Below are 27211 nucleotides of genomic sequence, written 5' to 3'. Positions count from 1 at the left end.
CCGCATTTGCTGCAGAGGAACACAGTGGATTTGAAAAGATGCAGGAGTTTATTTTTCAGTACTTATCCGATTTTCAACCGTCTTTTGAAGTCGATAGCCAATTTTGGACAAGTTTGTGCTGTATTCTGGGCAGCTTTAATGATTTGGACTCCCATTCATAGGAGATTGGAGTGAGACTGCTGAAACCCAAATCAAGTGCCTTATCTCATAAATTGGGGCTGGATTGCAACCCAGTTCTTTTATGGAAATGCACTAACAACCTCCATCACTCAGTTTGTCTGAGGAGGTAAGAGGTAAGAGCTTGTCCTTTTGCAAAAGAGAGTTTTATTAGCATGTTATCTTTTCATTCATCATCCATTCTCCGAGCAGTTGACAGGGAGGGTCAGTATGGAACACAAGGTTCCCATTCAGTGCCTCTGGCCCACTGTAGTTTGATGACTACAGATCTACTATGAGCTGGTATCTTTGGATTTGCTAAATAGTTGGAACAAAGAAAACACCCTCGCAGTCTCAGTCGAGGTTCCAACATTCCAGAAGAACAGAACATTGGCTGACGACGAGCGTGTTAACACAATGTAGAAAAATGTGTTGGGCCCCCCCTCTTCAGTTGGGTAGAAAATCAATTCATCATGTGCACCAATTTATGTTGGAATCTGCAGTTTACAGTTCAACCTCCAGCATATGAAGATCAAAGCTCTCTCCTTTTCTGTGGGAAAGCAAAATGGTAGAATCAAGATGCCTACCTCCTCCATTTTTCCACCATTTACGGAATGCTGGCTTGTCTCGTCATCAAATTAAGCCCGTGGCTTGCCTCCTGAACCTTGGTGTTGCACAGTACCTCAGTAATGATACCAAGCGAAATAAGCAAGTGGATTTATACCTATTTCACTGCTGGCTCATTCATTAGTGAGAAACAGATTGGATTGCAGAACTCCCGCATCTGGGGAACATCTGTTTTGGAATGCATAGATAGAAATCTCGACAAGGAGTAGACTTAATGTATATTTTAGCTTTGCCACAAAAATGCTTTTAACCAACAATCAGTAGGGAACAGGCTATTCGAGTGTGGTTTTAAGAAAATTCTAAAGTGCTAAATTAAGACACATTTTGGAGTAGGAAGTATCAGTTTTGCTCTGCTTGGTCCCCCTTGAGGGCAATCGTCACAACATGTGCACTCGCTGGACAAGGATATTTAGAGATGTTCTTCTGGAATACCAGTCGGCATCTTGTAGGTTAGTCACAAGTTCCAGCAACCTTGGTTCAACTAATGAGCTAATGAAGCCACTTGAACTACTGCAGCACAAATGACAAAAGTCCAGGTGCTCACCCACAGGCAGAGGAATGTGTGTTTAGTTGTTGTAAGGACCGTCCCTGTTGATTCCCTCGTTTCCCATTTCTTTTACTTTGTCGTTATAATTTTTTGCTCCATTGATATTTAATGGACATTTACCTTTAAGTCGAGCGGAGGAAGTGAAGAAGTCAAAAGTTGCAAAATAGTACACTGTGCTATGGAGGTTTCAATTTTTAACAGAAGAACTCAGACTTTCTGGCACCCGAGAGATCAGAGGGATTCAGTTTGATTGGTTGACTGATGGCCAGTGGATTGCCCAAAGACCATAGCCGGGATTCTCCGAGCCCGCGCCGGCTCTGAGAATCGCCGTCAGCTGCAAGCGCGCGGTCGACGTGGCGCTGGTCGGGGGTCATTGAAATAGGCCCCCGCGACGATTCTCTGCGGTCAATCGGCTGAGTTCCCGCCGAATTCCGGCGGCATGGTTCCTGTATGGTTCCACCCGGCGAGAGCTCGGACCCGTGGCCGCGGTGGCCATCCTGATGGGGGGAGGGGGGAGAGGGATCTGACTCTGCGGGGGGGGGGGGGGGATGGGCATCCATGATGGCCAGGCCCACGATCGGGGACCACCGATAGGCGGGCGCGTGTTATCCGGGCAGGCCTACCTTCTTCCATGCCAACCCACTGTGTGGCTCCACCATGTTGCGCAGCACCAGCGCGCAATGCGCGGACCGGTGGCGAGCAGTGCAGGGCCACGTATGGCAGCTGGAGCAGCGCAGAGTACCCGAGCGCCGTGCCGGCCCCCTGTGGGCAACAGAATTGCTGGGTAAAGAGGCCCATTGACGCCGCCGTGAAACATTCTGGTGTTTACGCGGGCGTCAACTTAGCCGTGTTAAGATTAGACTCGACTTCCGGGCGGCGAGCGAGGAGGTCGCAGGGAGAGGGGCTCCCGCAAGCGCCAGGAAGGAACCCCCCCGACAGGCCGGACGGCGGAGGAGGAGCGGGCGGCAACGGCGGAGGAGGAGCGGGCGGCAACGGCGGAGGAGCGGGCGACAACGGAGGAGCAGCGGGCGGCAGCGGCGGGCGGCAGCGGCGGGCGGCAGCGGCGGGCGGCAGCGGAGGAGAAGCGGAGGAGGAGCGGGCGGCAGCTGAGGAGGAGCGGGCGGCGGCGGAAGGCGGAGGCGAGGAGCGACGGCGACAGGGAGGCCCAGCAGCGGCAGGTCCAACCCCTCTCTCCCCCCCCCCCCCCCCCCCCACGCGGGCCGGGAACGGTGCGGCAGCGGCGGGCCCTCTTCCCCCCCCCAAACCAGCAGCGGGACACCACCTTCCCCCCCCCAATCAGCAGCGGGGACACCAACTCTCCCCCCCCCCCAACCAGCAGCGAGGACACCAACCCCCCCCCCCCCCCCCCCAACCAGCAGCGAGGACACCAACCCCCCCCCCCCCCCCCCCAACCAGCAGCGAGGACACCAACCCCCCCCCCAACCAGCAGCGGGGACACAAACCCCCCCCCCCCAACCAGCAGCCCCACTCGCCCCTCCCCCTCCCCCCAACTGCAGTGACCACCACGTGGCAAGGACAAAGGGGGACTCTCTCTCTCTCTCCTGGGCGAGTGGAGAGAGAAAACAAAAGAAAAAAGAGACTTATATTTCTGTTCTTTTTAAAATAAAAACCCAAAAGAAAACTGGTAAAGAGAAAAGGGGTGAAATAAAGGGGTAAAGGAAAGAAGGGGGGAAATAAATTTTTCATTTAAAAAAAAAAATATATACATATATTTTTATATATATATATATATATATATATATAAATAAAATTAAAATAGGGTGCGGAAAAGGGGGAAAAGAAGAAAAAGGAGAGAAGAAACGATGAAGGGGAAGGGGGAGAAAAAAATGCCAGAAGGGACCCAAGAGAAAGGGGGCACCGGAGGTGGACGGGGCAAAGGGCAAACCAGCCTGGGCGAACGAGTCAACACGCGAAGCAGCGGGAAGAATGTATCGCCGCATCCAAAAGGGCTGGACGGGCGGGCAACCTCTCCCCTGGGGTTAGAGGGGGGCGTGAATTGGAAGGAAGCCATTGCAGAGGTGGTGAGGGAGCAGCTGCAGGCAATCAAGGCAGAGTTAAAAGCAGACACAGAGGCCGCAGCACAGGCAGCAATGACCAGGGCCATGTCAGGGGTGCAGCAGGCTCTGACCAGAATGGAGGAGAAAGTGGATGCCCAAGGGAAGATACTGGAAGCCCAAGGGAAGATACTGGAAGCCCACGGGGCAACCATTAAAGAGCTGGAGAAGGCAGCGACTGACGTGAGCGACCGGGTCATGTCCCTGGAGAGGGAAATGGCGAAACTGAGTGCAACACAGGGGAGCCTGAAGGGCAGGGTAGACGACCAGGAGATCAACTCGAGAAGGCAAAACATTAAGATAGTGGGCCTGCCAGAGGGGATAGAGGGTAGAAATCCCACAACATTCGTGGCTGCGATGCTGGGCTCCTTAGTGGGGCGGGAAACTTTTCCCACCCCACCGGAAATGGACAGAGCTCATCGGTCACTGCGCCCGAAGCCCAAGGAAGGGGAAAAACCGAGAGCAGTTATAGCCAGACTGCACCGGTACCGGGATAGGGAGACAATCCTGCGCTGGGCCAAGGAGAATAGAGCCTGCAATTGGGACGGGCACGCCATCAGAATCTACGAGGATTTTGGAGCGGACATAGCTAAGAGACGGGCGGAGTTCAACAGAGCGAAAGCAGCTCTCTATAAGAACAAAGTACGTTTTGGTATGCTGTACCCAGCAAAACTCTGGGTCACATACCAACACAAGGAATATTTCTTTACAGCCCCTGCCGAGGCGAATAGATTCGTTGAGGAGCACGGGCTGGAAAAACGCCATGGGAAGTAGGGACGAGGGGCCCATGGCAAGGAGATACGTCATGCCGACGGGGGGGTGGGGAGGGGCGAGGCAAAGCCAGCCCCCTCCCCCCTGGCAGGAGCACCCAGGAAAAACAACCCAATGCCCAAGGGCCCGCTCCAGGTGGGAGGCCAGGCCCCGGCACGAGGGAACGGGAGTACTGGAGAGGGGAGAGGGGAAGGGGGACAGCAACCTCCGAGCGGGGAGCCACCGTGCTAGCAGGAAAGCTAGCGAAGGGGGCGCGCAACAGAGCAGGGCCGCAGCGCACCCCCAACAGGGGGGAAGGCGCCAGGCAGGGGAGGGGGGGGATCACCCATCAAAGGTGGGAGAGCAAATGGGGACAGGAATGGGGGAGAGAGGGGCAATGGAGGGGTACACAGGGGTATCCCCGAAAGGGATAGAGCGGGGGGGGGGGGCACTCGGGGGGCGAGAGACCAGGGAGGGGAAATGCAGGGACGAAGGGACAAAAGAGGCCAGAAAGGGAATAGGGCCACAAAGTGCCACAGACAAGGGCTCGAAACAGGGAACTGCTGCAAACACCCACCCAGTACGGTCTGTGGGTGAAGGGGCCCCCCGGAGTGCAGGGGGCTACCCGCGTGGCGGACACACAGTGGACGGCCATGGCGGGTGTCCCCGGGACAAGGGGGAACCCCGGAGCGCAGGGACCCGACCGCATGGGGAGAGCAGTGATAGTGGACATCCTGGACGGCCCCCTAACAAAGGGAAACCCCAGAGGGCAGGGGCGCGTCCACCGGACAAATATGGTTAACCCCACAGGAGCAAGGGGGCAGAAGCCCCCCACCAGAATAGTCACCTGGAACGTAAGGGGACTTAATGGCCCAGTGAAGAGATCTAGAGTCCTCACCCACCTTAGAAACATGAGGGCCGACATAGTCTTCCTCCAAGAGACGCACTTGAGGGAGCAGGACCAACTGCGGGTAAGAAAGGGCTGGGTGGGACAAACCTATCATTCCTGTTATGGGGCAAGGGCCAGGGGGGTGGCGATCCTGATTGGCAAGAGGACAATGTTTAGGGCGACAAAGACGGTTACGGACCCAGGGGGACGGTATGTCATGGTCAGCGGGGCCCTGGATGGGGCGCCGGTAGTCCTAGTTAACGTGTATGCGCCCAACTGGGACGACACGAGCTTCATCCAAAAGACCATGGCAGAAATCCCGGACATAGCGACGCACCGACTAATCATGGGGGGGGACTTCAACTGTGTACAGGACCCAACGACGGACAGATCAAACCCCAGAACGGGGAAAACCTCAAACATGGCAAGGGAACTCAGTCACTATATGGAGCAGATGGGAGCAGTAGACCCCTGGAGATTCGCCCACCCGGGGGAGAAAGAATTCTCTTTCTTCTCCCCAGTACACAACGTGTACACCAGAATTGACTTCTTTGTGGTGGGGAAAACGGTGCTTCCAGAGATAGACAAGGTGGAATACTCCGCAATTGTGATATCAGACCACGCCCCACACTACATGGATGTGCGGCTAGAGACGGGAAGGGCCCAGCGCCCCAAATGGAGGTTGGACGGTGCCTTACTAGCTGACAAGGCCTTCAGCGAAAGGATAGCGCGGGCCATAGCGGAGTACACTGAGATCAACCAAAACGGGGAGGTCTCACCCTCCACGTTCTGGGAAGCGCTTAAGGCCGTACTAAGAGGGGAAATCATAGCCTACAAAGCGCAAAGAGATAGGGAGGAAAGGGTGGCTAGGCAGAAGCTGGTCGACTCCATACTGGAGGTAGACCATAAATACTCCGAGGCCCCGACCGTAGAACTCCTGGCGGAGAGGAAAGAATTACAAAGGAACTTTGACCTGCTCTCCACCAGGAAAGCAGTACACCAACTCCGCCAGGCACGCGGGGCCCTATACGAACACGGAGACAAAGCCAGCCGCCTGTTGGCCCACCAGCTGAGAAAGCAGGCAGCCAGCAGAGAAATTGCGCAAATCAGAGATACCAGAGGCACGTTGGAAACAGAACCAGAGAGGATTAACAAAACCTTCAAGGCCTTCTACCAAGAGCTGTACACCTCAGAGCCCCCAACGGGGAAGGCTGGGATGAACCGGTTTCTTGACGGACTGGACATACCAGTTGTGGGAGAGGGCAGAAAACGGGATCTGGAAGCACCACTAGCACTGGGAGAGATCATGGACAGCATTAGCTCCATGCAGGCGGGGAAGGCGCCGGGACCGGACGGATTCCCGGCGGACTTCTACAAAAAATTTGCGACAGCGCTGGCCCCGCACCTGCGGGAGATGTTCACAGACTCGCTAGCTAGGGGCACATTGCCACCCACGTTAGCACAGGCCTCAATCTCGCTGATACCTAAGAAAGACAAAGACCCAACGGAATGTGGGTCATACAGACCCATATCTCTGCTGAATGCAGACGCCAAAATACTGGCCAAAATCCTAGCCAAGAGGCTAGAAGACTGTGTACCTGAGGTGGTCACAGAGGACCAGACGGGCTTTGTCAAAGGTAGACAGCTTACCGCGAACATCAGGCGCCTGCTGAACGTGATAATGACCCCCTCCGGGGAGAGAACACAAGAGGTGATCGTCTCCCTGGACGCAGAAAAGGCCTTCGACAGAGTCGAGTGGAAATACCTCATAGAGGTACTGGAGCGGTTCGGGCTTGGAACAGGGTTCACCGCTTGGGTAAAGCTCCTGTACAACGCACCCATGGCGAGTGTACAGACCAACAATACCAACTCCCAATACTTCCAGCTGCACAGGGGCACCAGACAAGGATGCCCACTGTCCCCGCTGCTGTTCGCACTAGCAATTGAACCGCTAGCAATCGCGCTCAGGGCAGCAAAAAATTGGAGGGGGATCCGAAGGGGAGGTAGAGAGCACAGAGTCTCACTCTATGCGGATGATCTGCTCCTCTATATCTCGGACCCACAAAGCAGCATGGACGGAATCATCGCGCTCCTGAAAGAGTTTGGAGCCTTCTCGGGCTACAAACTCAACATGAGCAAAAGTGAGATCTTCCCAGTACACCCGCAAGGGGGGGGGGGGGGCAGCACTAAAGGGGCTGCCGTTCAATCAAGCCCGACATAAATTCCGCTACCTGGGGATCCAAATAGCCCATGACTGGAAAGGGATCCACAAATGGAACCTCACCAGCCTGACGGAGGAAGTTAAAAAGGACCTGCAAAGATGGAACACACTCCCGCTCTCCCTCGCGGGGAGAGTTCAGACGATCAAAATGAACGTACTGCCCAGGTTCCTCTTCCTGTTTAGATCCATTCCGATCTACATCCCCAAGGCCTTTTTCAAAGCGCTGGACAAACTCATCATGGCGTTCGTATGGGGGGGTAAAAATGCTAGGATCCCAAAGAAGGTCTTACAAAAAACAAAAACCAGGGGAGGGCTAGCCCTCCCGAATCTACAATTCTACCACTGGGCAGCAACAGCCGAGCGAGTAAGGGGATGGATCCAGGAGCCAGAGGCTGAGTGGGTGCGTGCGGAGGAGGCCTCCTGCATGGGAACCTCCCTCCGGGCCCTCGCCACGGCAGCACTCCCATCCCCACCCAAAAAACACTCCAGCAGCCCAGTGGTGACAGCCACCCTCCAATCCTGGAACCAACTGCGGCAGCAACTTGGCCTGACCAAAATGTCGAACAGGGCTCCCATCTGCAACAACCATAGGTTCACACCAGCACTGACTGACGCCACCTTCAAAAGGTGGAGGCAGGACGGGGGGACACTGACAGTCAGGGACCTATACACGGACGACAGGATCGCAACACTGGACGAACTGACAGAGAAGTTTCAGCTAGCTGGGGGGAACGAGCTACGGTACCTGCAGCTCAAAAACTTCCTACGAAAGGAGACAAGGACGTACCCACAACCGCCACGACAGACACTACTGGAAGAACTACTGGACGCAAGTATCCTAGAGAAAGGGAACTGTAGTGACATGTATGACCGACTGGTAGATAGGGACGACACCGTACTGGACGCAACAAGAAGGAAATGGGAGGACGACCTGGGGATGGAGATAGGGTGGGGACTCTGGAGCGAAGCACTGCATAGGGTCAACTCCACCTCCACGTGCGCAAGGCTCAGCCTGACGCAACTAAAAGTGGTACATAGAGCCCACTTAACAAGAACCCGTATGAGTAGGTTCTTCCCGGAGGTGGAAGACAGATGTGAACGGTGCCAAAGAGGCCCGGCCAACCACGCCCACATGTTCTGGTCTTGCCCCAGACTCGTGGAGTACTGGACAGCCTTCTTCGAGGTTATGTCCAAAGTGGTGGGAGTGAGGGTGGAGCCATGCCCGATAGTGGCGGTCTTCGGGGTTTCAGAACAGCCAGATCTATTCCTGGGGAGGAGGGCGGACGCCCTTGCCTTTGCCTCCCTGATCGCCCGCCGTAGAATCCTGTTTGGCTGGCGGTCAGCAGCACCGCCCAGAGCTGCGGACTGGCTGTCCGACCTCTCGGAATCTCTCCAAATGGAGAAAATCAAATTTGCCATCCGAGGGTCGGACGACGGCTTCCACAGAACGTGGGAGCCATTCATGCAACTGTTCCGGGACCTATTTGTGGCCAATGTACAAGAGGAAGAATAGTCGGGGGAAGGTAGCGGGAGGGGCTACAGGTTCGGTACGGGGGTTCGATGGCTAGCTAAGGCCCAAAACCAAACTAAATAAACATGTTGGGGGGGGGGGGGGCGGGCGCAGTTACTACTACGAAGATGCTTACCTGTAAATATGTATGTTAATTTTTGCGTGTTTGTTTGTTTTTTTTTTTTTTTTTGTTCTTTTTCTCTCCTAACAATTTGTAATTTGTTCAATATAAAATATGAAAACTGAATAAAAACATTTATAAAAAAAAAACTTAGCCGTGTTATCAGAGAATCCCGGCCCATATTCTGCCCAGCAACAGACAGTGATTGGGAGGTTTTCAGAGGATCTAGGATGGAAACAGAACACGCCTGGAGGCTGAGAGGAGAGGTTCTGAGTTGCTTTCTCTCTCTCTCCCTTTCTCCAAAAATGGTTTCCTGCCTTCTGATTTCTGAATCTGCAGGGAAGTCTCGAGATCCTTGTGAATCTACAGGACGAAAGCAAATTCCTCACCCTACTGAAGGCTTAGAGAAAACAAAAAATTAAACTGGACGACAGGTATCTGAAACAGAGACTTATATCCTTGTTACTTTTCTTATTATTTTCCTTTTCACCCCTCTTTCCTAATCGTTAATTTCAATTGTGTTGTGACTCCAGGTCAAGTAGGGCTGGAATTGACGCGCACTAGCCCAGGGAGCCGTGACATTGTACAGACATACTAGAATGATATCTGGACTCCAAGGGTTAAGCCACAAGGAGATATTAGATAAACTGGGGTTTTGGAATTAGAAGGGGAAGGAGAAGGGGCAGCACGGTGGCACAGTGGGTAGCATTGCTGCCTACGGCGCTGAGGACCCGGGTTCGAATCCCGGCCCTGGGTCACTGTCTGTATGGAGTTTGCACATTCTCCCTGTGTCTGCGTGGGTTTCACCCCCACAACCCAAAAGATGTGCACGCTAGGTGGATTGGCCATGCTAAATTGCCCCTTAATTGGATAAAATAATTGGGTACTGTAAATTTATTTTTTAAAAAGGGCAAGGTGTGATTTTCAGGATATCAAGGGGAACTGACAGTGTAAATAGAGAGAAACTGGCTGAAATGTTCCGGCTGTGGGGATTCCCTTTTCCCACTGGCAGCGGACCCCTGCCCATGGGTTTCCTGCCGGCGTGGGGTGGCATCAATGGGAAATCCAAATTGGGGGGGGGGGGGGGGGGCGGGGGGGGGGGAAGAGGCAGCTGGGGGAGCGGAGAATTCCGGCCACTGTTTTTACTGGTTGGGGGGGGGGGGGGGGGGGGGGGGGGGGGGGTTCAGGACAAGGGGACAAAGTGTAGAAATTGAGCCAGATCTTTCAGGAATGAAATTTGGAAACATTCTAAACACAAACACTGACAAGAAGTTTGGATTTCTCTTCTGTAAATGGCATTGATGGTGGGTGGTGAATGGGGCAATTGATGCTGAAAAAACTGTTCATTTTAATACTGAGATTAACAAATTTTTACTGGCCAAGCAATATAGACACTGACAGATTTATATCACAGAGCAGCCATGATCTCATTGAATGGGGGCGATTTGAGCCCCTGTTAAACATACATGGGATCGCTGACGTGGTGGAAAATCCGGAGAGATTTGGGAAACACGATTCTCACCGGAGAGATTGGGTTTCCCGATTTTCCATGCCCCTCGCCGGTCATGCCTCAAGGCTCACGCCCACAAAAGGTGAGAACCTCATTTTAATGTTTTAGTGCCAACATGTGCCACGGGGCAGTGCTGAGAGCAGTGCCAGGATGGGCTCTCTGGGGAGCCACGTGGGCGGGGGCTCTCATTTTGGGTGGTGGAGGGGGAGAGCGCTGAGGCCATTGAGGGGGAAATTTGCAGGTATGGTGGTAACGGGCAGTGAGCAGAAAACTTTGAGGCATGGGAGGGGGGAACTTACAGGCACCGGGGTAGGGGGGGTTTCAGTGGACGGTGAGGGCGTGGAACACCGGAGATACCTACTGGATAGGTATGTGGAGAGAGGTCCCGATGATTGTGCAGGGGGGAGCAGTAGGGGGTGGTAATGCCGGCGATACCTCCGTGTTGGGGGGCGGGGGGTGGAGTTAATCCTCAGCTCCGATTTGGGAGCCCTTTAAAGATGTCCCCCTAATCTCTGTGGACTCAGCTTAGCCGGCTCTATCAGGTCCTGTCCTGCCAGACCGACGGTGTAAATCAGGGCCACTCATTTTCTTTACTCAGAAAGGTTCAAGATCTGAAGTGAAAATAGTTCTGTGCAACTGGAGATCTGCACGCCGGGTTTCAGCCTGACACCGTGAAAGAAATATGTTATGATTCCACCCATCGACTGAATAGGCTTGAGGTACTAAATGACCTACTCTGTTCCTGTGTTTCTGAAGAAGTGTACAGAAATAAAGGAGAACAAGCCCATGGTAAGGATCTGAACAAGGCTGAGAATTTTTAAATGAAGGCATATCAGACAAGCAGCTGTGTCAGCCACCAAACGCAAAGAAAGCAAGAGGTTTGGAACAAAGGTGCAGCTGAGAGTTGTACATTTTCAAAACTTAAAGCAATGTGGCCAATGATTCAGTGTCACGTCATTCCTTGTCCCATTGCCAACTCCGCCCTGTTAGTTATTGGCACCAATGCCAGCAGTTTGTTCAGAAAAAGACACTACGTGCCAAAAACATTTACCAAACAATTAAATTGCCTCACGCTCCAAGAATTGGTATTTGAGAAGCACAAAGAACCAAAGAAAGCAATCATAGAGACTTAAGTCCCAACACGTTTCAGCTTGTGCTCATTTGTAACTGGAGATCAGCCGATGCGAGCAAGGCTGGATCAGGGAGAAAAACCACAGCGGGACAGGAAGTTACTTGTCCTGATGCCAGAACGACAGGAAGCGACCATTTTGTGTTTTTTTTTTCTGTTGAGATAGCCCCTTGAGGTGCAGCAACCCAGGTTCCGTTCGAATAGCATTTACTCTAGCTGTACATTTGTAACAGATGCGGATGCTCCATGGCCTCCTTGAGGCACAGGCGATACAGGCTTTGCCTCAAGTATGGTGTAATCCAATTGGAATTGGTGTAATGCTGGAAAGTGAGCCTGTAACATGTTTTGTTCACTAGTAACTACTCCGCAGCTTAATTATCATGGGAATACTGGTTTTTAAAAGAGAAAATGTCCTGGGGCAGATTAAGTCAATAAAGGATGCTTAACAGGAACTAATGGATTCAGGGGAGATTTTAACTCTCAGGAGGTGGCTGGCCACTGCTAAGCGGTTTCTAACATTCAATGTCAGAATAAAGAACAACCTAAACTGCTCACAGCCTGTCACTGAAGAGGTTCATAAAACAAAGCCCTCAGTCCTTACACTCGGAAATGTCAATAGTTCAATCTACAAGAAGGTGCCAATTTAAGACAAGCCCAATGTTGACATTGGTTTGCCAGATTGTTTTTATGAATTAGAAGCATTCTTTCTGAATTTCATGACACAAACAACAGGGTTCTTTAGTTTATGAGGTGCTGTTTTTGAAAAGTTGGGTAACTCTCGTCATTGTAGAATTATGCAGCGTTTACCTCACAGAAATTAGTCATTTGGCCTAACAGTTTCTGCTCTGGGTTTATGCTTCTCCATGGCCTCCATCCCCCCTCTTTCTTCTTCCAGTCCTCTCAGCATTTCCTTCTATTCCTCTTTCCTTCGCAAGCAAACGTGGCTTCCCATGTTTTTTGCCTCAATTGCTTCATGTGGTAGCGAGATCCACATTCTACCACTCTTGCGGAAAGCAATTTCGCCTGACAATACTGTGCAATTAGACACTAGAAATACTTTTGCTTCTGTTTAATGTTGCAAACACTTTCCCATAACAGATACCGTACAATGAAAACAGAAAGCATTTAGACGTGTGCAACACTTAGTGCCTGGGAAACAGAGATAAGTTAAGCGCCTGGAGAATCATTTCATCAGGGTTTTCCTGAGTGGCCCCATTCAAAACATTAATCGAACTTTCTCTTTTCTGGTCAGAGCTGAGCTGCCTGCCCAGTTCAAAAATTAGTGTATTTCTGTATGATATTTAAGGCTTCACTGGGAGGCAGTGGTTAGCATGGCTGCCTCACAGTGGCAGGGGCCCGGGTTTGATTCTGGCCTTTGGTGACTGTGTGAAGCCAGCACATGCGTGGGTTTCCCATCAACTCTCTCCTCCCTGTTGAAATTTCCAGATACTTTACATCAACAGTGACAAAACGTGGAGTTTATTATCAAGCGACGATCTAAACAACAGCCTGTGGTAAATTAAAAAATATAGAGCTTTAATACCACTTACCACCAACAGCCGTACATCGTGATGCTATCTCCCACAGAACTAGTGCCATGGAATATACATCGGTCTGTTTAAATGCCTCAATGTCTTCCAAGTTAATTCGTGACTCGAGCACCTCGGGTGCCATATATCTGGCTGTACCAACCTACAAAGTACAAACAAAAAGGGTAAACCGCATCAGGTATTGTACAGCAAACATCATCTGCCACAACTTGTAATGAAATCCGACAGAACTGATGTGACTCAGGCCAAGAACAGCGCTTTCTATTCATACAGCACCTTAACGTAATGAAACATCCAAAGGCACTTTATATGAGCATTAGAAAGAAACAAATGACACTGATCTGCATCAGAGGATATTAGGAAAGACTCCCCAAAATTTGATCAAAGAGGTGGATGCTAAGAAATTTCGGCAGGCGTGGAAGAGAGGTGGCGAGTTTAAGGTTAGACATCCACTAAATGTGGAATGATTGAAATAGGATTTGCTCAAGTGGTCTCAATGAGAAAAGTGTGGATATCTCAAGAGGGATCTGGGATTGGAGGAGATCATGGAGATGGGGAGATGTGAGCCATGGAGGGATTGGAAAACAAGGATGAGAATTTTAAAATTGAGGCATGGCTGAACCAGGATCCAACACTGGTCAGTGAGCACAGGGGTGGCTGAGATTTGGTGCAAGGACACGGCAACAGAGTATTGGGAGGCGTCAAGTTTACAGAGGGTAGAATGTGGGAGGTTGGCCAGGATTGTGTTGGAATAGTCAAGTCTAGAGGTAATAAAGTTGTGAATGAGGGCTGCAGTGGCAGATGAGCTGATGTGGGGGCAGAGTGGGGCAATGCCTTGGAGGGGGGAAGGGGGGGAGAAAATTGTTTAGGTGATGACAGGGTTATGCGGTGGGAGCTCATCTCGGAGTTAAACATGACACCAAAACATGACACCAAAGTTGCAAACAGTCTGGGTGGTTCTTAAGACAGTTGTCAAGTAGAGAAATTGAGCCAGTAGCTGAGGGATGTTGCTTGGGGTGGGGACCAAAAGCAAATGGTTTTGGTATTCCCAATATTTAATTGGAGGAAATTTCGTTTCATCCTGTATTGGATGTTGGATCAGCAGTCAGTGAAGGTGTTGAGAGAGGCTGTGGTGAAGCAAAGCTGGATGTCATCCACTTGCTCCAGGCAGTGAAACTACAAGCAATCAGGCAGCATAATAGACAGCTATTGAGAAGGCTGTGCAACACCAGCGACTACAAGCTGATTGGAGCATTTCATAATGGCTCTCCTTTCCCATTCCTGTGGGTTGGGAATGGGTCTAATGGGAGGATGATATCCAACCCCACGGCTGTTTGAGGTTGGCAATGCTGCAATGATGGGAGTGGAGAATTTAAATAAAAACCTTCAAGACCCAAAAGTGATAAAAGAGTTGCTCATGACGCCTCTACATCTCAACAAATCACAATCTTCATTCAACTGGTCCGAGGGTTCAGCTCTTATGAGCTTCAAAGAGTTATTTGACGAGCAGATGAGCAGATTATTGGATTTCCCAATAAACTCAGAGTTACAGCGCAAAAGTAAAAGATCACTGGTAACAGATGAATGAGGCCTCTAATCTGGAATTAGGAACCTCAGGCTGAAAAAGTGATAGTACAATAATTGGCTTTCATTTGAGGGCTGTGGCTCCTTGATCTTGGGCCTGGTATGAAACGTGAAGTGTTCTCTCTTGTGTGACAATCTCAACATTGCTAGGAAGCCAGGATATATTCAAAATGTAATTTCTGTTTCCAGAAAAACTGCGGATTTGAGACCAAAAGCTCCCACCACCAGTTCCTGTGGACAGTTGGACAAGGCCACTAAACTGTCAGAGGAAATGGGCGAGGTACTAAATTAATACTTTGCACCAGTAGTCACCAAAGAGAACGAATTGGTGGATGTTGAGCCTGGAGAAGAATGTGTGGATAGCCTGGGTCGCATTGAGATCAAAAAGACGAGGTGTTGGGCGTCTTGAAAAACATTAAGGTGGATAAGTCCCCAGGGCCTGATCTACCCCAGGAGGTAAGAGAAGAAATTGCTGAGGCCTCGACAGGAATCTTTGCATCCTCACTGTCTTCAGGTGCTGTCCTGGAGGATTGGAGAATAGCCAATGCTGTTCCTTTGTTTCAGAAGGGTAGCAAGGTAACAACAGGCCGGTGAGCCTTAAGTCAGTGGTAGGGAAATTACTGGAGAGAATTCTCCGAGACAGAATCTACTCCTATTTTGAAGCAAGGGGTCATATTAGCGAGAGGCAGCACGGTTTTGCGAAGGGAAGGTCGTGCCTCTAACTTGATAGAGTTTTCCGAGAAGATCACAAAGATGATTGATGCAGGTAGGGCAGTGGATGCTGTCTATATGGACTTCAGTAAGGCCTTTGACAAGGTACCTCATGTCAGACTGGTACAAAAGGTGAAGTTACACAAGATCAGAGGTGAGCTGGCAAGATGGATACAGAATTGGCTAGGTCATAGAAGGCAGAGAGTAGCAATGGAAGGGTGCTTTTCTGATTGGAGGGCTGTGACTAATGGTGTTCCACAGGGATCAATGCTGGGACCTTTGCTATTCATAGCATACATCAATGATTTGGAGGAAAATGTAACTGGTCTGATTAGTAAGTTTGCGGACGACACAAAGGTTGGTGGAATTGCGGATAGCGATGAGGACTGTCAGAGGATACAGCAGGATTTAGATCGTGTGGAGACTTGGGCGGTGAGATGGCAGATGGAGTTTAATCCGGAAAAATGTGAGGTAATGCATTTTGGAAGGTCTAATACAGGTAGGGAATATACAGTGAATGGTAGAACCCTCAAGAGTATTGACAGTCAGAGAGATCTGGGTGTACAGGTCCACAGATCACTGAAAGGGGCAACACAGGTAGAGAAAGTAGTCAAGAAGGCATACGGCATGCTTGCCTTCATTGGCCAGGGCATTGAGTATAAAAATTGGCAAGTCATGTTGCAGCTATATAGAACCTTAGTTAGGCCACACTACCAGAAGGATGTGGAGGCTTTAGAGAGGGTGCAGAAGAGATTTACCAGGATGTTGCCTAGTATGGAGGGCATTAGCTATGAGGAGAGGTTGAATAAACTTGATTTGTTCTCACTGGAACGAAGGAGGTTGAGGGGCGACCTGATAGAGGTCTACAAAATTATGAGGGGCATAGATAGAGTGGATAGTCAGAGACTTTTTCCCAGGGTAGAGGGGTCAATTACTAGGGGGACATAGATTTAAGGTGCGAGGGGCAAGGTTTAGAGGAGATGTACGAGGCAAGTTTTTTTTTTTACACAGAGGGTAGTGGGTGCCTGGAACACGCTGCCAGAGGAGGTGATGGAAGCAGGGACGATAGTGATGTTTAAGGGGCATCTTGACAAATACATGAATAGGATGGGAATAGAGGGATAAGGACCCCGGAAGTGTTGAAGATTTTAGTTCAGACAGGCAGCATGGTCGGCGCAGGCTTGGAGGGCTGAAGGGCCTGTTCCTGTGCTGTACTTTTCTTTGTTCTTTGTACACATGGACACGAGACCAGTTCCTGTGGACAGTTGGACAAGGATACTACAGATGTACACAAGACCAGTTCCTGTGGACAGTTGGACAAGGCAACTACAGATGTACACAAGACCAGTTCCTGTGCCACTATATATGATGCATTGGAGAATGAATTAGATTTCCTTCCACTTCAAAGCCTACCTCTTTTAAACTCTATTCATTTTAAAAAAAAAGTCCTAATTTTACTTTCAGTGAATCGAGCAATCAGAAACTTTAGCAAAGCGCAAGACTAAAACTGTGAAAATTATGTTAGTCACAGGTACTCTGAGAGCGCGGAGTTGGGGAAAACACGTCACATTTTAATAGGGAGCATTAAACAGCTCTTCAACCTTATTTTATTCTCACTGAAACCAATTTCCACAAATGATTCAAGTGACATAATAAAGTCTACTTCATGACCACCCAAAGGAATTCCTTTGAAAGGCAATGTCTTCCAGGTTAATTCCTTCATAGCTATTGTTACAAATATAAGGTTTACAAAATTGTTATGTTTTCGGTCTGTGTCTTTAATTTACAATAAAATGAAGGGCATCATGTGACCTGTTCAGCAACAGCCCTGGAAGATGTGCTGGTTAAAGAATAAAGGAAGGCCTGGGTTGTTTCGCTGGAAGAAGGTGTAAAATGTTTACACTTGGGAGACAATGGCAGAAGCAGCCACGTTAACAGTGATAGACTGGTAGTTCCTGAGCCTCAGGATGATCTTGAGGCTTGTGAAAGTTACACTCCAGTCTAAACTGTTCATTTACTTCCAAAATAGAATAAAATTGAAATTTCAAGCATAGCTACATTTCTACCTAGACACAAGGCCTATGTGATTGACATTGCCATGGAAATGGGTGTCAAGTGGGGAAGGATTTCTGCGATATCTTTGAAAACTCGCTTACACACAGCCTGACTGCACAAAATCAGAAGGGAGAGAGAAGCAGGAGTAAGAAAGCCTCTTAAGATTGAGTGCGCAGGAACATGGGAGGAAGCTTGCACCTGAATTGAAAGGACCAAATTTGTGAAAGTTTGAAATGAGGCTGGAAGATTTGCCTAGCTTGCACTAGAGAGAAAACCACCAGGAAAAACCCTCACCATGAAATGTTAAGTTACCAGGCTGAGAAAAGAAAGGAATGGCAGTAAACCCTCAGGAGCGGAGAATCATTTTGGACTGGGACGTGGCAAATTGAAATACTACTTAAGGGAAAGTGAAGAGGATACCTGTGAAGTGGGTGTGTAGATTGTGGCAAAAATAAAAGGGAAACGTTCTATTAAAAGTATAAAGTTGTTTACAAAAATAGCATTTTGTTAATCATACTTTTAGTCTGTTATAGTAAAAGCCTGAAAACACGAAATCCTGTCATGTCAACCTCTCAGCTATCTATTGGAAGATTGCATTTCTTTTTTCAAAGATAACTGGTCTAAGTGGGGATCTTAACACGATGATGATTTTTGAGTTATGAAATCAGGTTGCACTTCACGATCTTCAATCCAACAACCCCGGCCTAATGCCTTAAGCACTTTGATAGCTACATTCTGCTTTTCAGGCTGATGCACACATGAATAGAGCAAAAAGCGCCCAGGATTCAAAACCTGGCACCATTATTTAATGTCAACAACACATTTTCTTCACCCTGTGGCTACAATAAGTGACCCCAAATGCCAGAGATTTGTAATAATATTAGAGCAGGTTGTCAAACTGACAAAGACTTTTATACAACATAATACTACCATTGGTAAGTCACAGGATCAACACTAGAGTCAATGTGGTCCACCTGAGGTAGTGAGTGATTGCGGCCTGAACGGGAGTAAAGCTCAATTAAACCAAAACTAAACTCCATCTTCTGCGTGGGACCTTAAACCGAGGTCCCATCCGCCCTCTCAAGTGGGTGCAAAAAGAACCCAGGGCACTATTCCGAGGCAGACCAGGAAAAGTCTTTCTGATGTCCCGGCTAAAATGTATCCCTCTAAAAACAGAATATCTTAACATTTATTTCATTGCTGTTTGCGGGACCTACTTGTCTGACTTTCTACATTACTACAGTGACAACACTTCAAAAGTACTTAATTGGCTATAAAGTGTTTTGCAATGTTCCACGGTTGTGTAATTTCTTTACTTTTTTTAAATGTGCGTGAAACACACACATTTTTTGCCTATTGGCGTAACGGCCCTACACATCCCGATGACAAACTTATGTTTTGGCTCCATGCCAGCGTGAAACCTGTGGAATGTAAACTGTGTTTGAATTAGGCCTGAGTTGACTTTGAAGCAGAAGCTATTTCCTTCGCAGAGACTCACTCTGCTTTAGTCTGGCGCCAGTTTAGGCCCAGGCTCGATCTGCGTGGTAATCGGATTGTTGGTGCGAAATGAAAGCGTTTTGCTCCAATTATTATGCTTCAGTCACACGCTGAAAGCACCTTTCATAGCCTGCACAAAGCGATGCCACTATTCTCACCCAGAATGGAGATGATTGAGCAACTCCCCATCAATCACCGGAATAGAGTTTTTGAAGCACATATATATATCGTTTTCTCCATGCGCTGTGTTTTCGGCTGGTGAAATAAATAGGTTTTTTAGGCAGTTTGCTGTAGTTTCGTCAAGAGCTCTGTTTGCTACAGATTTTAGTGATGTTTTTTGAACAGGCTCTATCTGCTGATTAAATAAACTTTGCTGGCTGCTAAGTCCTACCCTGCCTCCAACTAATGGGCTGAGACCGTGGTGTCAATCGGCACTTCACCTTTAGTTAGCCTCACACTCTCCTGACTTGCTCCCGCAATTAATTGTTATTGTTGCTCAGACAATAACGCAATAGCTAGATTACAATCTGACCATACTTTAAATACACTTAAGTTGCTGTAAAAAGCTTTGGAAGGTCTGGAGATAATAAGGTGTCAGGAGTTTCATCCCCAAAGCAGCGGCGCACGGTTAACCAGACTCTTCAATCAACTCTGACCCCTATCTCACAAACGGTTTGCTTTGCTATTTATCAATGAATAGTAAAAATCAGGGGCATTCACCAGCCCTTTGCCAGCCCAGCCCACTGACATTGGGCATTTCATTGGTGTAAAGCAGGCCTTGCAGCCTTATTGCAGCATCACCACCCCCTCCCCTATGCCATGCCGTACATCCCCCAGCAACCATAACCAGAAAGGGAATCATCCCCGATCCGTACCCCAGAAAGGGAATCATCCCCGATCCGTACCCCAAAAAGGGAATCAACACCGATCCGTACCCCAGAAAGGGAATCATCCCCGATCCGTACCCCAGAAAGGGAATCAACACCGATCCGTACCCCAGAAAGGGAATCATCCCCGATCCGTACCCCAGAAAGGGAATCAACACTGATCCGTACCCCAGAAACGGAATCAATCCCGATCCGTACCCCAGAAAGGGAATCAACACCGATCCGTACCCCAGAAACGGAATCAATCCCGATCCGTACCCCAGAAAGGGAATCATCCCCGATCCGTACCCCAGAAAGGGAATCATCCCCGATCCGTACCCCAGAAAGTGAATCATCCCCGATCCGTAACCCAGAAAGGGAATCATCCCCGATCCGTATCCCAGCAAGGGAATCATCCCCGATCCGTACCCCAGAAAGTGAATCATCCCCGATCCGTAACCCAGAAAGGGAATCATCCCCGATCCGTATCCCAGCAAGGGAATCATCCCCGATCCGTAACCCAGAAAGGGAATCATCCCCGATCCGTAACCCAGAAAGGGAATCATCCCCGATCCGTATCCCAGAAAGGGAATCAACACCGATCCGTACCCCAGAAAGGGAATCAACACCGATCCGTACCCCAGAAAGCAATCATCCCCGATCCGTACCCCAGAACGGGAATCATCCCCGATCCGTACCCCAGAAAGTGAATCATCCCCGATCCGTATCCCAGAAAGGGAATCATCCCCGATCCGTACCCCAGAAAGCAATCATCTCCGATCCGTACCCCAGTACGGGAATCAACACCGATCCGTACCCCAGAAAGGGAATCATCCCCGATCCGTACCCCAGAAAGGGAATCAATCCCGATCCGTACCCCAGAAAGGGAATAATCCCCGATCCGTACCCCATCAAGGGAATCATCCCCAATCCGTACCCCATCAAGGGAATCATCCCCGATCCGTACCCCAGAAAGTGAATCATCCCCGATCCGTACCCCAGAAAGGGAATCAACACCGATCCGTATCCCAGAAAGGGAATCATCCCGATCCGTATCCCAGAAAGGGAATCATGCCCGATCCGTACCCGAGAAAGGGAATCATCCCCGATCCGTACCCGAGAAAGGGAATCATCCCCGATCCGTACCTCAGAAAGGGAATCATCCCCGATCCGTACCCCAGAAAGGGAATCATCCCCGATCCGTACTCAGAAAGGGAATCAACCCTGATCCATACCCCAGAAAGGGAATCATCCCCGATCCGTACTCAGAAAGGGAATCATCCCCGATCCGTACCCCAGAAAGGGAATCATACCCGATCCGTACTCAGAAAGGGAATCAACCCCGATCCGTACCCCAGAAAGGGAATCATCCCCGATCCGTACCCCAGAAAGGGAATCATACCCGATCCGTATCCCAGAAAGTGAATCATCCCCGATCCGTACCCCAGAACGGGAATCAACCCCGATCCATACCCCAGAAAGGGAATCATCCCCGATCCGTACCCCAGAAAGGGAATCATCCCCGATCCGTACCCCAGAAAGGGAATCATCCCGATCCGTACTCAGAAAGGGAATCAACCCCGATCCATACCCCAGAAAGGGAATCATCCCCGATCCGTACCCCAGAAAGGGAATCATCCCCGATCCGTACCCCAGAAAGGGAATCATCCCCGATCCGTACCCCAGAAAGGGAATCAATCCCAATCCGTACCCCAGAACGGGAATCAACCCTGATCCATACCCCAGAAAGCAATCATCCCCGATCCGTAACCCAGAAAGGGAACCATCCCCGATCCGTACCCCAAAAAGGGGATCAACACCGATCCGTACCCCAGAAAGGGATTCAACGCCAATCCGTACCCCAAAAAGGGAATCAACACCGATCCATACCCCAGAAAGGGAATCAACCCCGATCCGTACCCCAGCAAGGGAATCATCCCCGATCCGTAACCCAGAAAGGGAATCAACCCCGATCCGTACCCCAGAAAGGGAATCAACCCTGATCCATACCCCAGAAAGTGAATCAACCCCGATCCGTACCCCAGAAAGGGAATCATCCCCGATTCGTACCACAGAACGGGAATCATCCCCGATCCGTACCCCAGAAAGGGAATCAACCCCGATCCATACCCCAGAAAGTGAATCAACCCCGATCCGTACCCCAGAAAGGGAATCATCCCCGATCCGTACCCCAGAAAGGGAATCAACCCTGATCCATACCCCAGAAAGCAATCATCCCCGATCCGTACCCCAGAAAGGGAATCAACCCCGATCCGTATCCCAGAAAGGGAATCATTCCCGATCCGTATCCCAGAAAGGGAATCATCCCCGATCCGTACCCCAGAAAGGGAATCAACCCCGATCCGTACCCCAGAAAGGGAATCAACCCCGATCCATACCCCAGAAAGTGAATCAACCCCGATCCGTACCCCAGAAAGGGAATCAACCCCGATCCGTATCCCAGAAAGGGAATCATCCCCGATCCGTATCCCAGAAAGGGAATCATCCCCGATCCATACCCCAGAAAGGGAATCAACCCCGATCCGTACCCCAGAAAGGGAATCAACCCTGATCCATACCCCAGAAAGGGAATCAACCCCGATCCATACCCCAGAAAGCAATCATCCCCGATCCGTACCCCAGAAAGGGAATCATCCCCGATCCATACCCCAGAAAGGGAATCATCCCCGATCCGTACCCCAGAAAGGGAATCATCCCCGATCCGTATCCCAGAAAGGGAATCATCCCCGATCCGTATCCCAGCAAGGGAATCATCCCCGATCCGTAACCCAGAAAGGGAATCAACCCCGATCCGTATCCCAGAAAGGGAATCAACCCCAATCCAAACCCTAGAAAGGGAATAATCCCCGATCCGTATCCCAGAAAGGGAATCAACCCCGATCCGTACCCCAGAAAGGGAATCATCCCCGATCCGTACCCCAGAAAGGGAATCAACCCCAATCCAAACCCTAGAAAGGGAATAATCCCCGATCCGTATCCCAGAAAGGGAATCATCCCCGACCCCTATCCCAGAAAGGGAATCATCCCCGATCCATACCCCAGAAAGGAATCATCCCCGACCCCTATCCCAGAAAGGGAATCAACCCCGATCCTTACCCCAGAAAGGAATCATCCCCGTTCCGTACCCCAGAAAGGAATCATCCCCGATCCGTATCCCAGAAAGGGGATCAATCCCAATCCGTACTCCAGCAAGGGAATCATCCCCGATTCGTACCCCAGAAAGGGAATCAACCCCGATCCAAAGTCAACCAGTGATCATTAACCCAGAATGTAAACCTGCAATCATTAACTCAGAAAGTCATGCCGTGATCCCTTAGCCAGAAAGTCAACGCGTGATCATTAACCCAGAAAGTCAAACCATGATCATTAACTCAGAAAGTCAACCCGTGATCCCTAAGCCAGAAAGTCAACCCTTGATAACTAACCCAGAAAGTCAACCCGTGTTCATTAACCCAGAAAGTCAAACCATGTTCATTAACCTAGAAAGTCAACCCGTGATCCCTAAGCCAGAAAGTCAACCCGTGATCATTAACCCAGAAAGTCAACCCGTGATCATTAACCCAGAAAGTCAAACCATGATCATTAACTCAGAAAGTCAACCCGTGATCCCTAACCCAGAAAGTCAACCCGTGATCCCTAACCCAGAAAGTCAACCCGTGTTCATTAACCCAGAAAGTCAAACCATGTTCATTAACCTAGAAAGTCAACCCTGATCCCTAGCCAAGAAAGTCATAAGTCAACCTGTGATCATTAACCCAGAAAGTTAACCTGTGACCATTAACACAGAAAGTCAACCCGTGATCATTAACCCAGAACGACAACCCGTGATCCCTAACCCAGAATATCAACCTGTGATGCATAACCCAGAAAGTAAACCCGTGATCATTAACCCAGAATATCAACCCATGATCATTAACCCAGAAAGTCAACCCGTGATCCCTAACCCAGAAAGTAAACCCGTGATCATTAACCCAGAATATCAATCCATGATCATTAACCCAGAAAGTCAACTCGTGGTCATTAACCCAGAAAATTAACTCCTGATCATTAACCCAGAAAGTCAACCCGTGATCCCTAACCCAGGATATCAACCCGTGATCCCTAATCCTGAAAGTCAACCCGTGATCCCTAATCCTGAAAGTCAACCCATGATCTCTAATCCTGAAAATCAACCCGTGATCCCTAATCCTGAAAATCAACCCGTGATCCCTAATCCTGAAAATCAACCCGTGATCCCTAATCCTGAAAGTCAACCCGTGATCATTAACCCAGAAAGTTAACCCATGATCCCTAACCCAGAATATCAACCTGTGATTCCCTAACCCAGAAAGGCAACCAGTGATCATTAACCCAGAAAATCAATCTGTGATCATTAACCCAGAAAATCAATCTGTGATCATTAACCCAGAAAATCAAGCCGTCATCATTAACTCAGAAAGTCAACCCGTGATCCCTAACGCAGAAACTTAACCCGTGATTATTAACCCAGAATGTTAACCCGTGACCATTAACCTAGAAAATCAACCCTTGATCCCTAACGCTGAAAGTCAACACGTGATCATTAACCCAGAAAGTTAAGCCATGACCATTAACCTAGAAAATCAAGCCTTGATCCCTAACGCTGAAAGTCAACACGTGATCATTAACCCAGAAAGTTAACCCGTGATCCCTAACCCAGAAAGTCAACCCGTGATTCCTAACCCAGAAAGTCAACCCATGATCATTAACCCAGAAAGCCAACCATTGATCCCTAACCCAGAAAATCAACCCGTGATCCCTAACCTAGAAAGTCAACCCGTGATCATTAACCCAGAAAGCCAACCAGTGATCCCTAACCCAGAAAGTCAACCCATGATCATTAACCCAGAAAGTCAACCCATGATCATTAACCCAGAAAGTCAACCCGTGATCATTAACCCAGAAAGCCAACCCGTGATTCCTAACCCAGAAAGTCAACCCATGATCATTAACCCAGAAAGCCAACCATTGATCCCTAACCCAGAAAATCAACCCGTGATCCCTAACCTAGAAAGTCAACCCGTGATCATTAACCCAGAAAGCCAACCAGTGATCCCTAACCCAGAAAGTCAACCCGTGATCATTAACCCAGAAAGCCAACCAGTGATCCCTAACCCAGAAAGTCAACCCATGATCATTAACCCTGAAAGTCAACCCGTGATCATTAACCCAGAAAGTCAACCCGTGATCATTAACCCTGAAAGTCAACCTGTGATCATAACCCAGAAAGTAAACCTGTGATCATAACCCAGAAAGTTAACCCGTGATCATTAACCCAGAAAGTTAACCCGTGATCATTAACCCAGAAAGTCAACCCGTGATCCCTAACGCAGAAACCTAACCCGTGATTATTAACCCAGAATGTTAACCCGTGACCATTAACCTAGAAAATCAACCCTTGATCCCTAACGCTGAAAGTCAACACGTGATCATTAACCCAGAAAGTTAAGCCATGACCATTAACCTAGAAAATCAACCCTTGATCACTAACGCTGAAAGTCAACACGTGATCATTAACCCAGAAAGTTAACCCGTGATCCCTAACCCAGAATATCAACCCGTGATTCCTAACCCAGAAAGTCAACCCGTGATCATTAACCCAGAAAGCCAACCATTGATCCCTAACCCAGAAAGTCAAACCATGATCATTAACCCAGAATATCAACCCGTGATTCCTAACCCAGAAAGTCAACCCGTGATCATTAACTCAGAAAGTCAACCCATGATCATTAACCCAGAAAGCCAACCATTGATCCCTAACTCAGAAAGTCAACCCGTGATCCCTAACCCAGAACGTCAACCCGTGATCATTAACCCAGAAAGCCAACCAGTGATCCCTAACCCAGAAAGTCAACCCGTGATCATTAACCCAGAAAGTCAACCCGTGATCATTAACCCAGAAAGTCAACCCGTGATCATTAACCCAGAAAGTCAACCCGTGATCATTAACCCAGAAAGTCAACCCGTGATCATTAACCCAGAAAGTTAACCCGTGATCATTAACCCAGAAAGTCAACCCCAGATCCCTAGCCAAGTAAGTCATCCCATAATTATTAACCCAGAAAGTCAACCCGTGATCATTAACCCAGAAAGTCAACCCGTGATCATTAACCCAGAAAGTCAACCCGTGATCATTAACCCAGAAAGCCAACCAGTGATCCCTAACCCAGAAAGCCAACCAGTGATCCCTAACCCAGAAAGTCAACCCGTGATCATTAACCCAGAAAGTCAACCCGTGATCATTAACCCTGAAAGTCAACCCATGATCATTAACCCAGAAAGTCAACCCGTGATCATTAACCCAGAATATCAACCCGTGATCATAACCCAGAAAGTAAACCCGTGATCATTAAATCAGAATATCAACCCGTGATCATAACCCAGAAAGTAAACCCGTGATCATTAACCCAGAATATCAACCCGTGATCATAACCCAGAAAGTAAACCCGTGATCATTAAATCAGAATATCAACACGTGATCATTAACCCAGAAAATCAACCAGTGATCCCTAACCCAGAAAGTCAACCCGTGATCATTAACCCAGAAAGTCAACCCGTGATCCCTAACCCAGAAAGTCAACCCGTGATCATTAACCCAGAAAGTCAACCCGTGATCATTAACCCAGAAAGTTAACCCGTGATCATTAACCCAGAAAGTCAACCCCAGATCCCTAGCCAAGTAAGTCATCCCATAATTATTAACCCAGAAAGTCAACCCGTAATTCCTAACCCAGAAAGTCAACCCGTAATTCCTAACCCAGAAAGTCAACCCGTGATCATTAACCCAGAAAGTCAACCCGTAATTCCTAACCCAGAAAGTCAACCCGTAATTCCTAACCCAGAAAGTCAACCCGTAATTCCTAACCCAGAAAGTCAACCCGTGATCATTAACCCAGAAAGTCAACCCGTGATCATTAACCCAGAAAGTCAACCCATGATTATTAACCCAGAAAGTCAACCCGTAATTCCTAACCCAGAAAGTCAACCCGTGATCATTAACCCAGAAAGTCAACCCGTGATCATTAACCCAGAAAGTCAACCCGTGATCATTAACCCAGAAAGTCAACCCGTGATCATTAACCCAGAAAGCCAACCAGTGATCATTAACCCAGAAAGTCAACCCATGATTATTAACCCAGAAAGTTAACCCGTGATCCCTAACCCAGAAAGTCAACCCGTGATCATTAACCCAGAAAGCCAACCATTGATCCCTAACCCAGAAAGTCAACCCGTGATCATTAACCCAGAAAGTCAACCCGTGATCATTAACCCAGAAAGTCAACCAGTGATCCCTAACCCAGAAAGTCAACCCGTGATCATTAACCCAGAAAGTCAACCCGTGATCATTAACCCAGAAAGTCAACCCGTGATCAT

General features: G+C 49.1%; 1 protein-coding gene across 1 annotated transcript in view; it reads right to left on the bottom strand.

Moving 5' to 3' along the window:
- tgfbr2b (transforming growth factor beta receptor 2b) overlaps positions 1 to 27211 on the bottom strand; it is a 93406-nt gene that overhangs the window by 4011 nt on the left and 62184 nt on the right. The window contains exon 5 of the mRNA XM_038796903.1: positions 13086 to 13227. Coding sequence (XP_038652831.1) covers positions 13086 to 13227 — 142 coding nt within the window. The remainder of the gene's footprint in view (positions 1 to 13085; positions 13228 to 27211) is intronic.

This window comes from Scyliorhinus canicula, chromosome 5 (genome assembly GCF_902713615.1).
Source record: "Scyliorhinus canicula chromosome 5, sScyCan1.1, whole genome shotgun sequence".
NCBI lineage: Eukaryota > Metazoa > Chordata > Chondrichthyes > Carcharhiniformes > Scyliorhinidae > Scyliorhinus > Scyliorhinus canicula.
The sequence above is the reverse complement of the archived record's forward strand: the minus strand, read 5'-3'. Positions and strand labels throughout refer to the sequence as shown.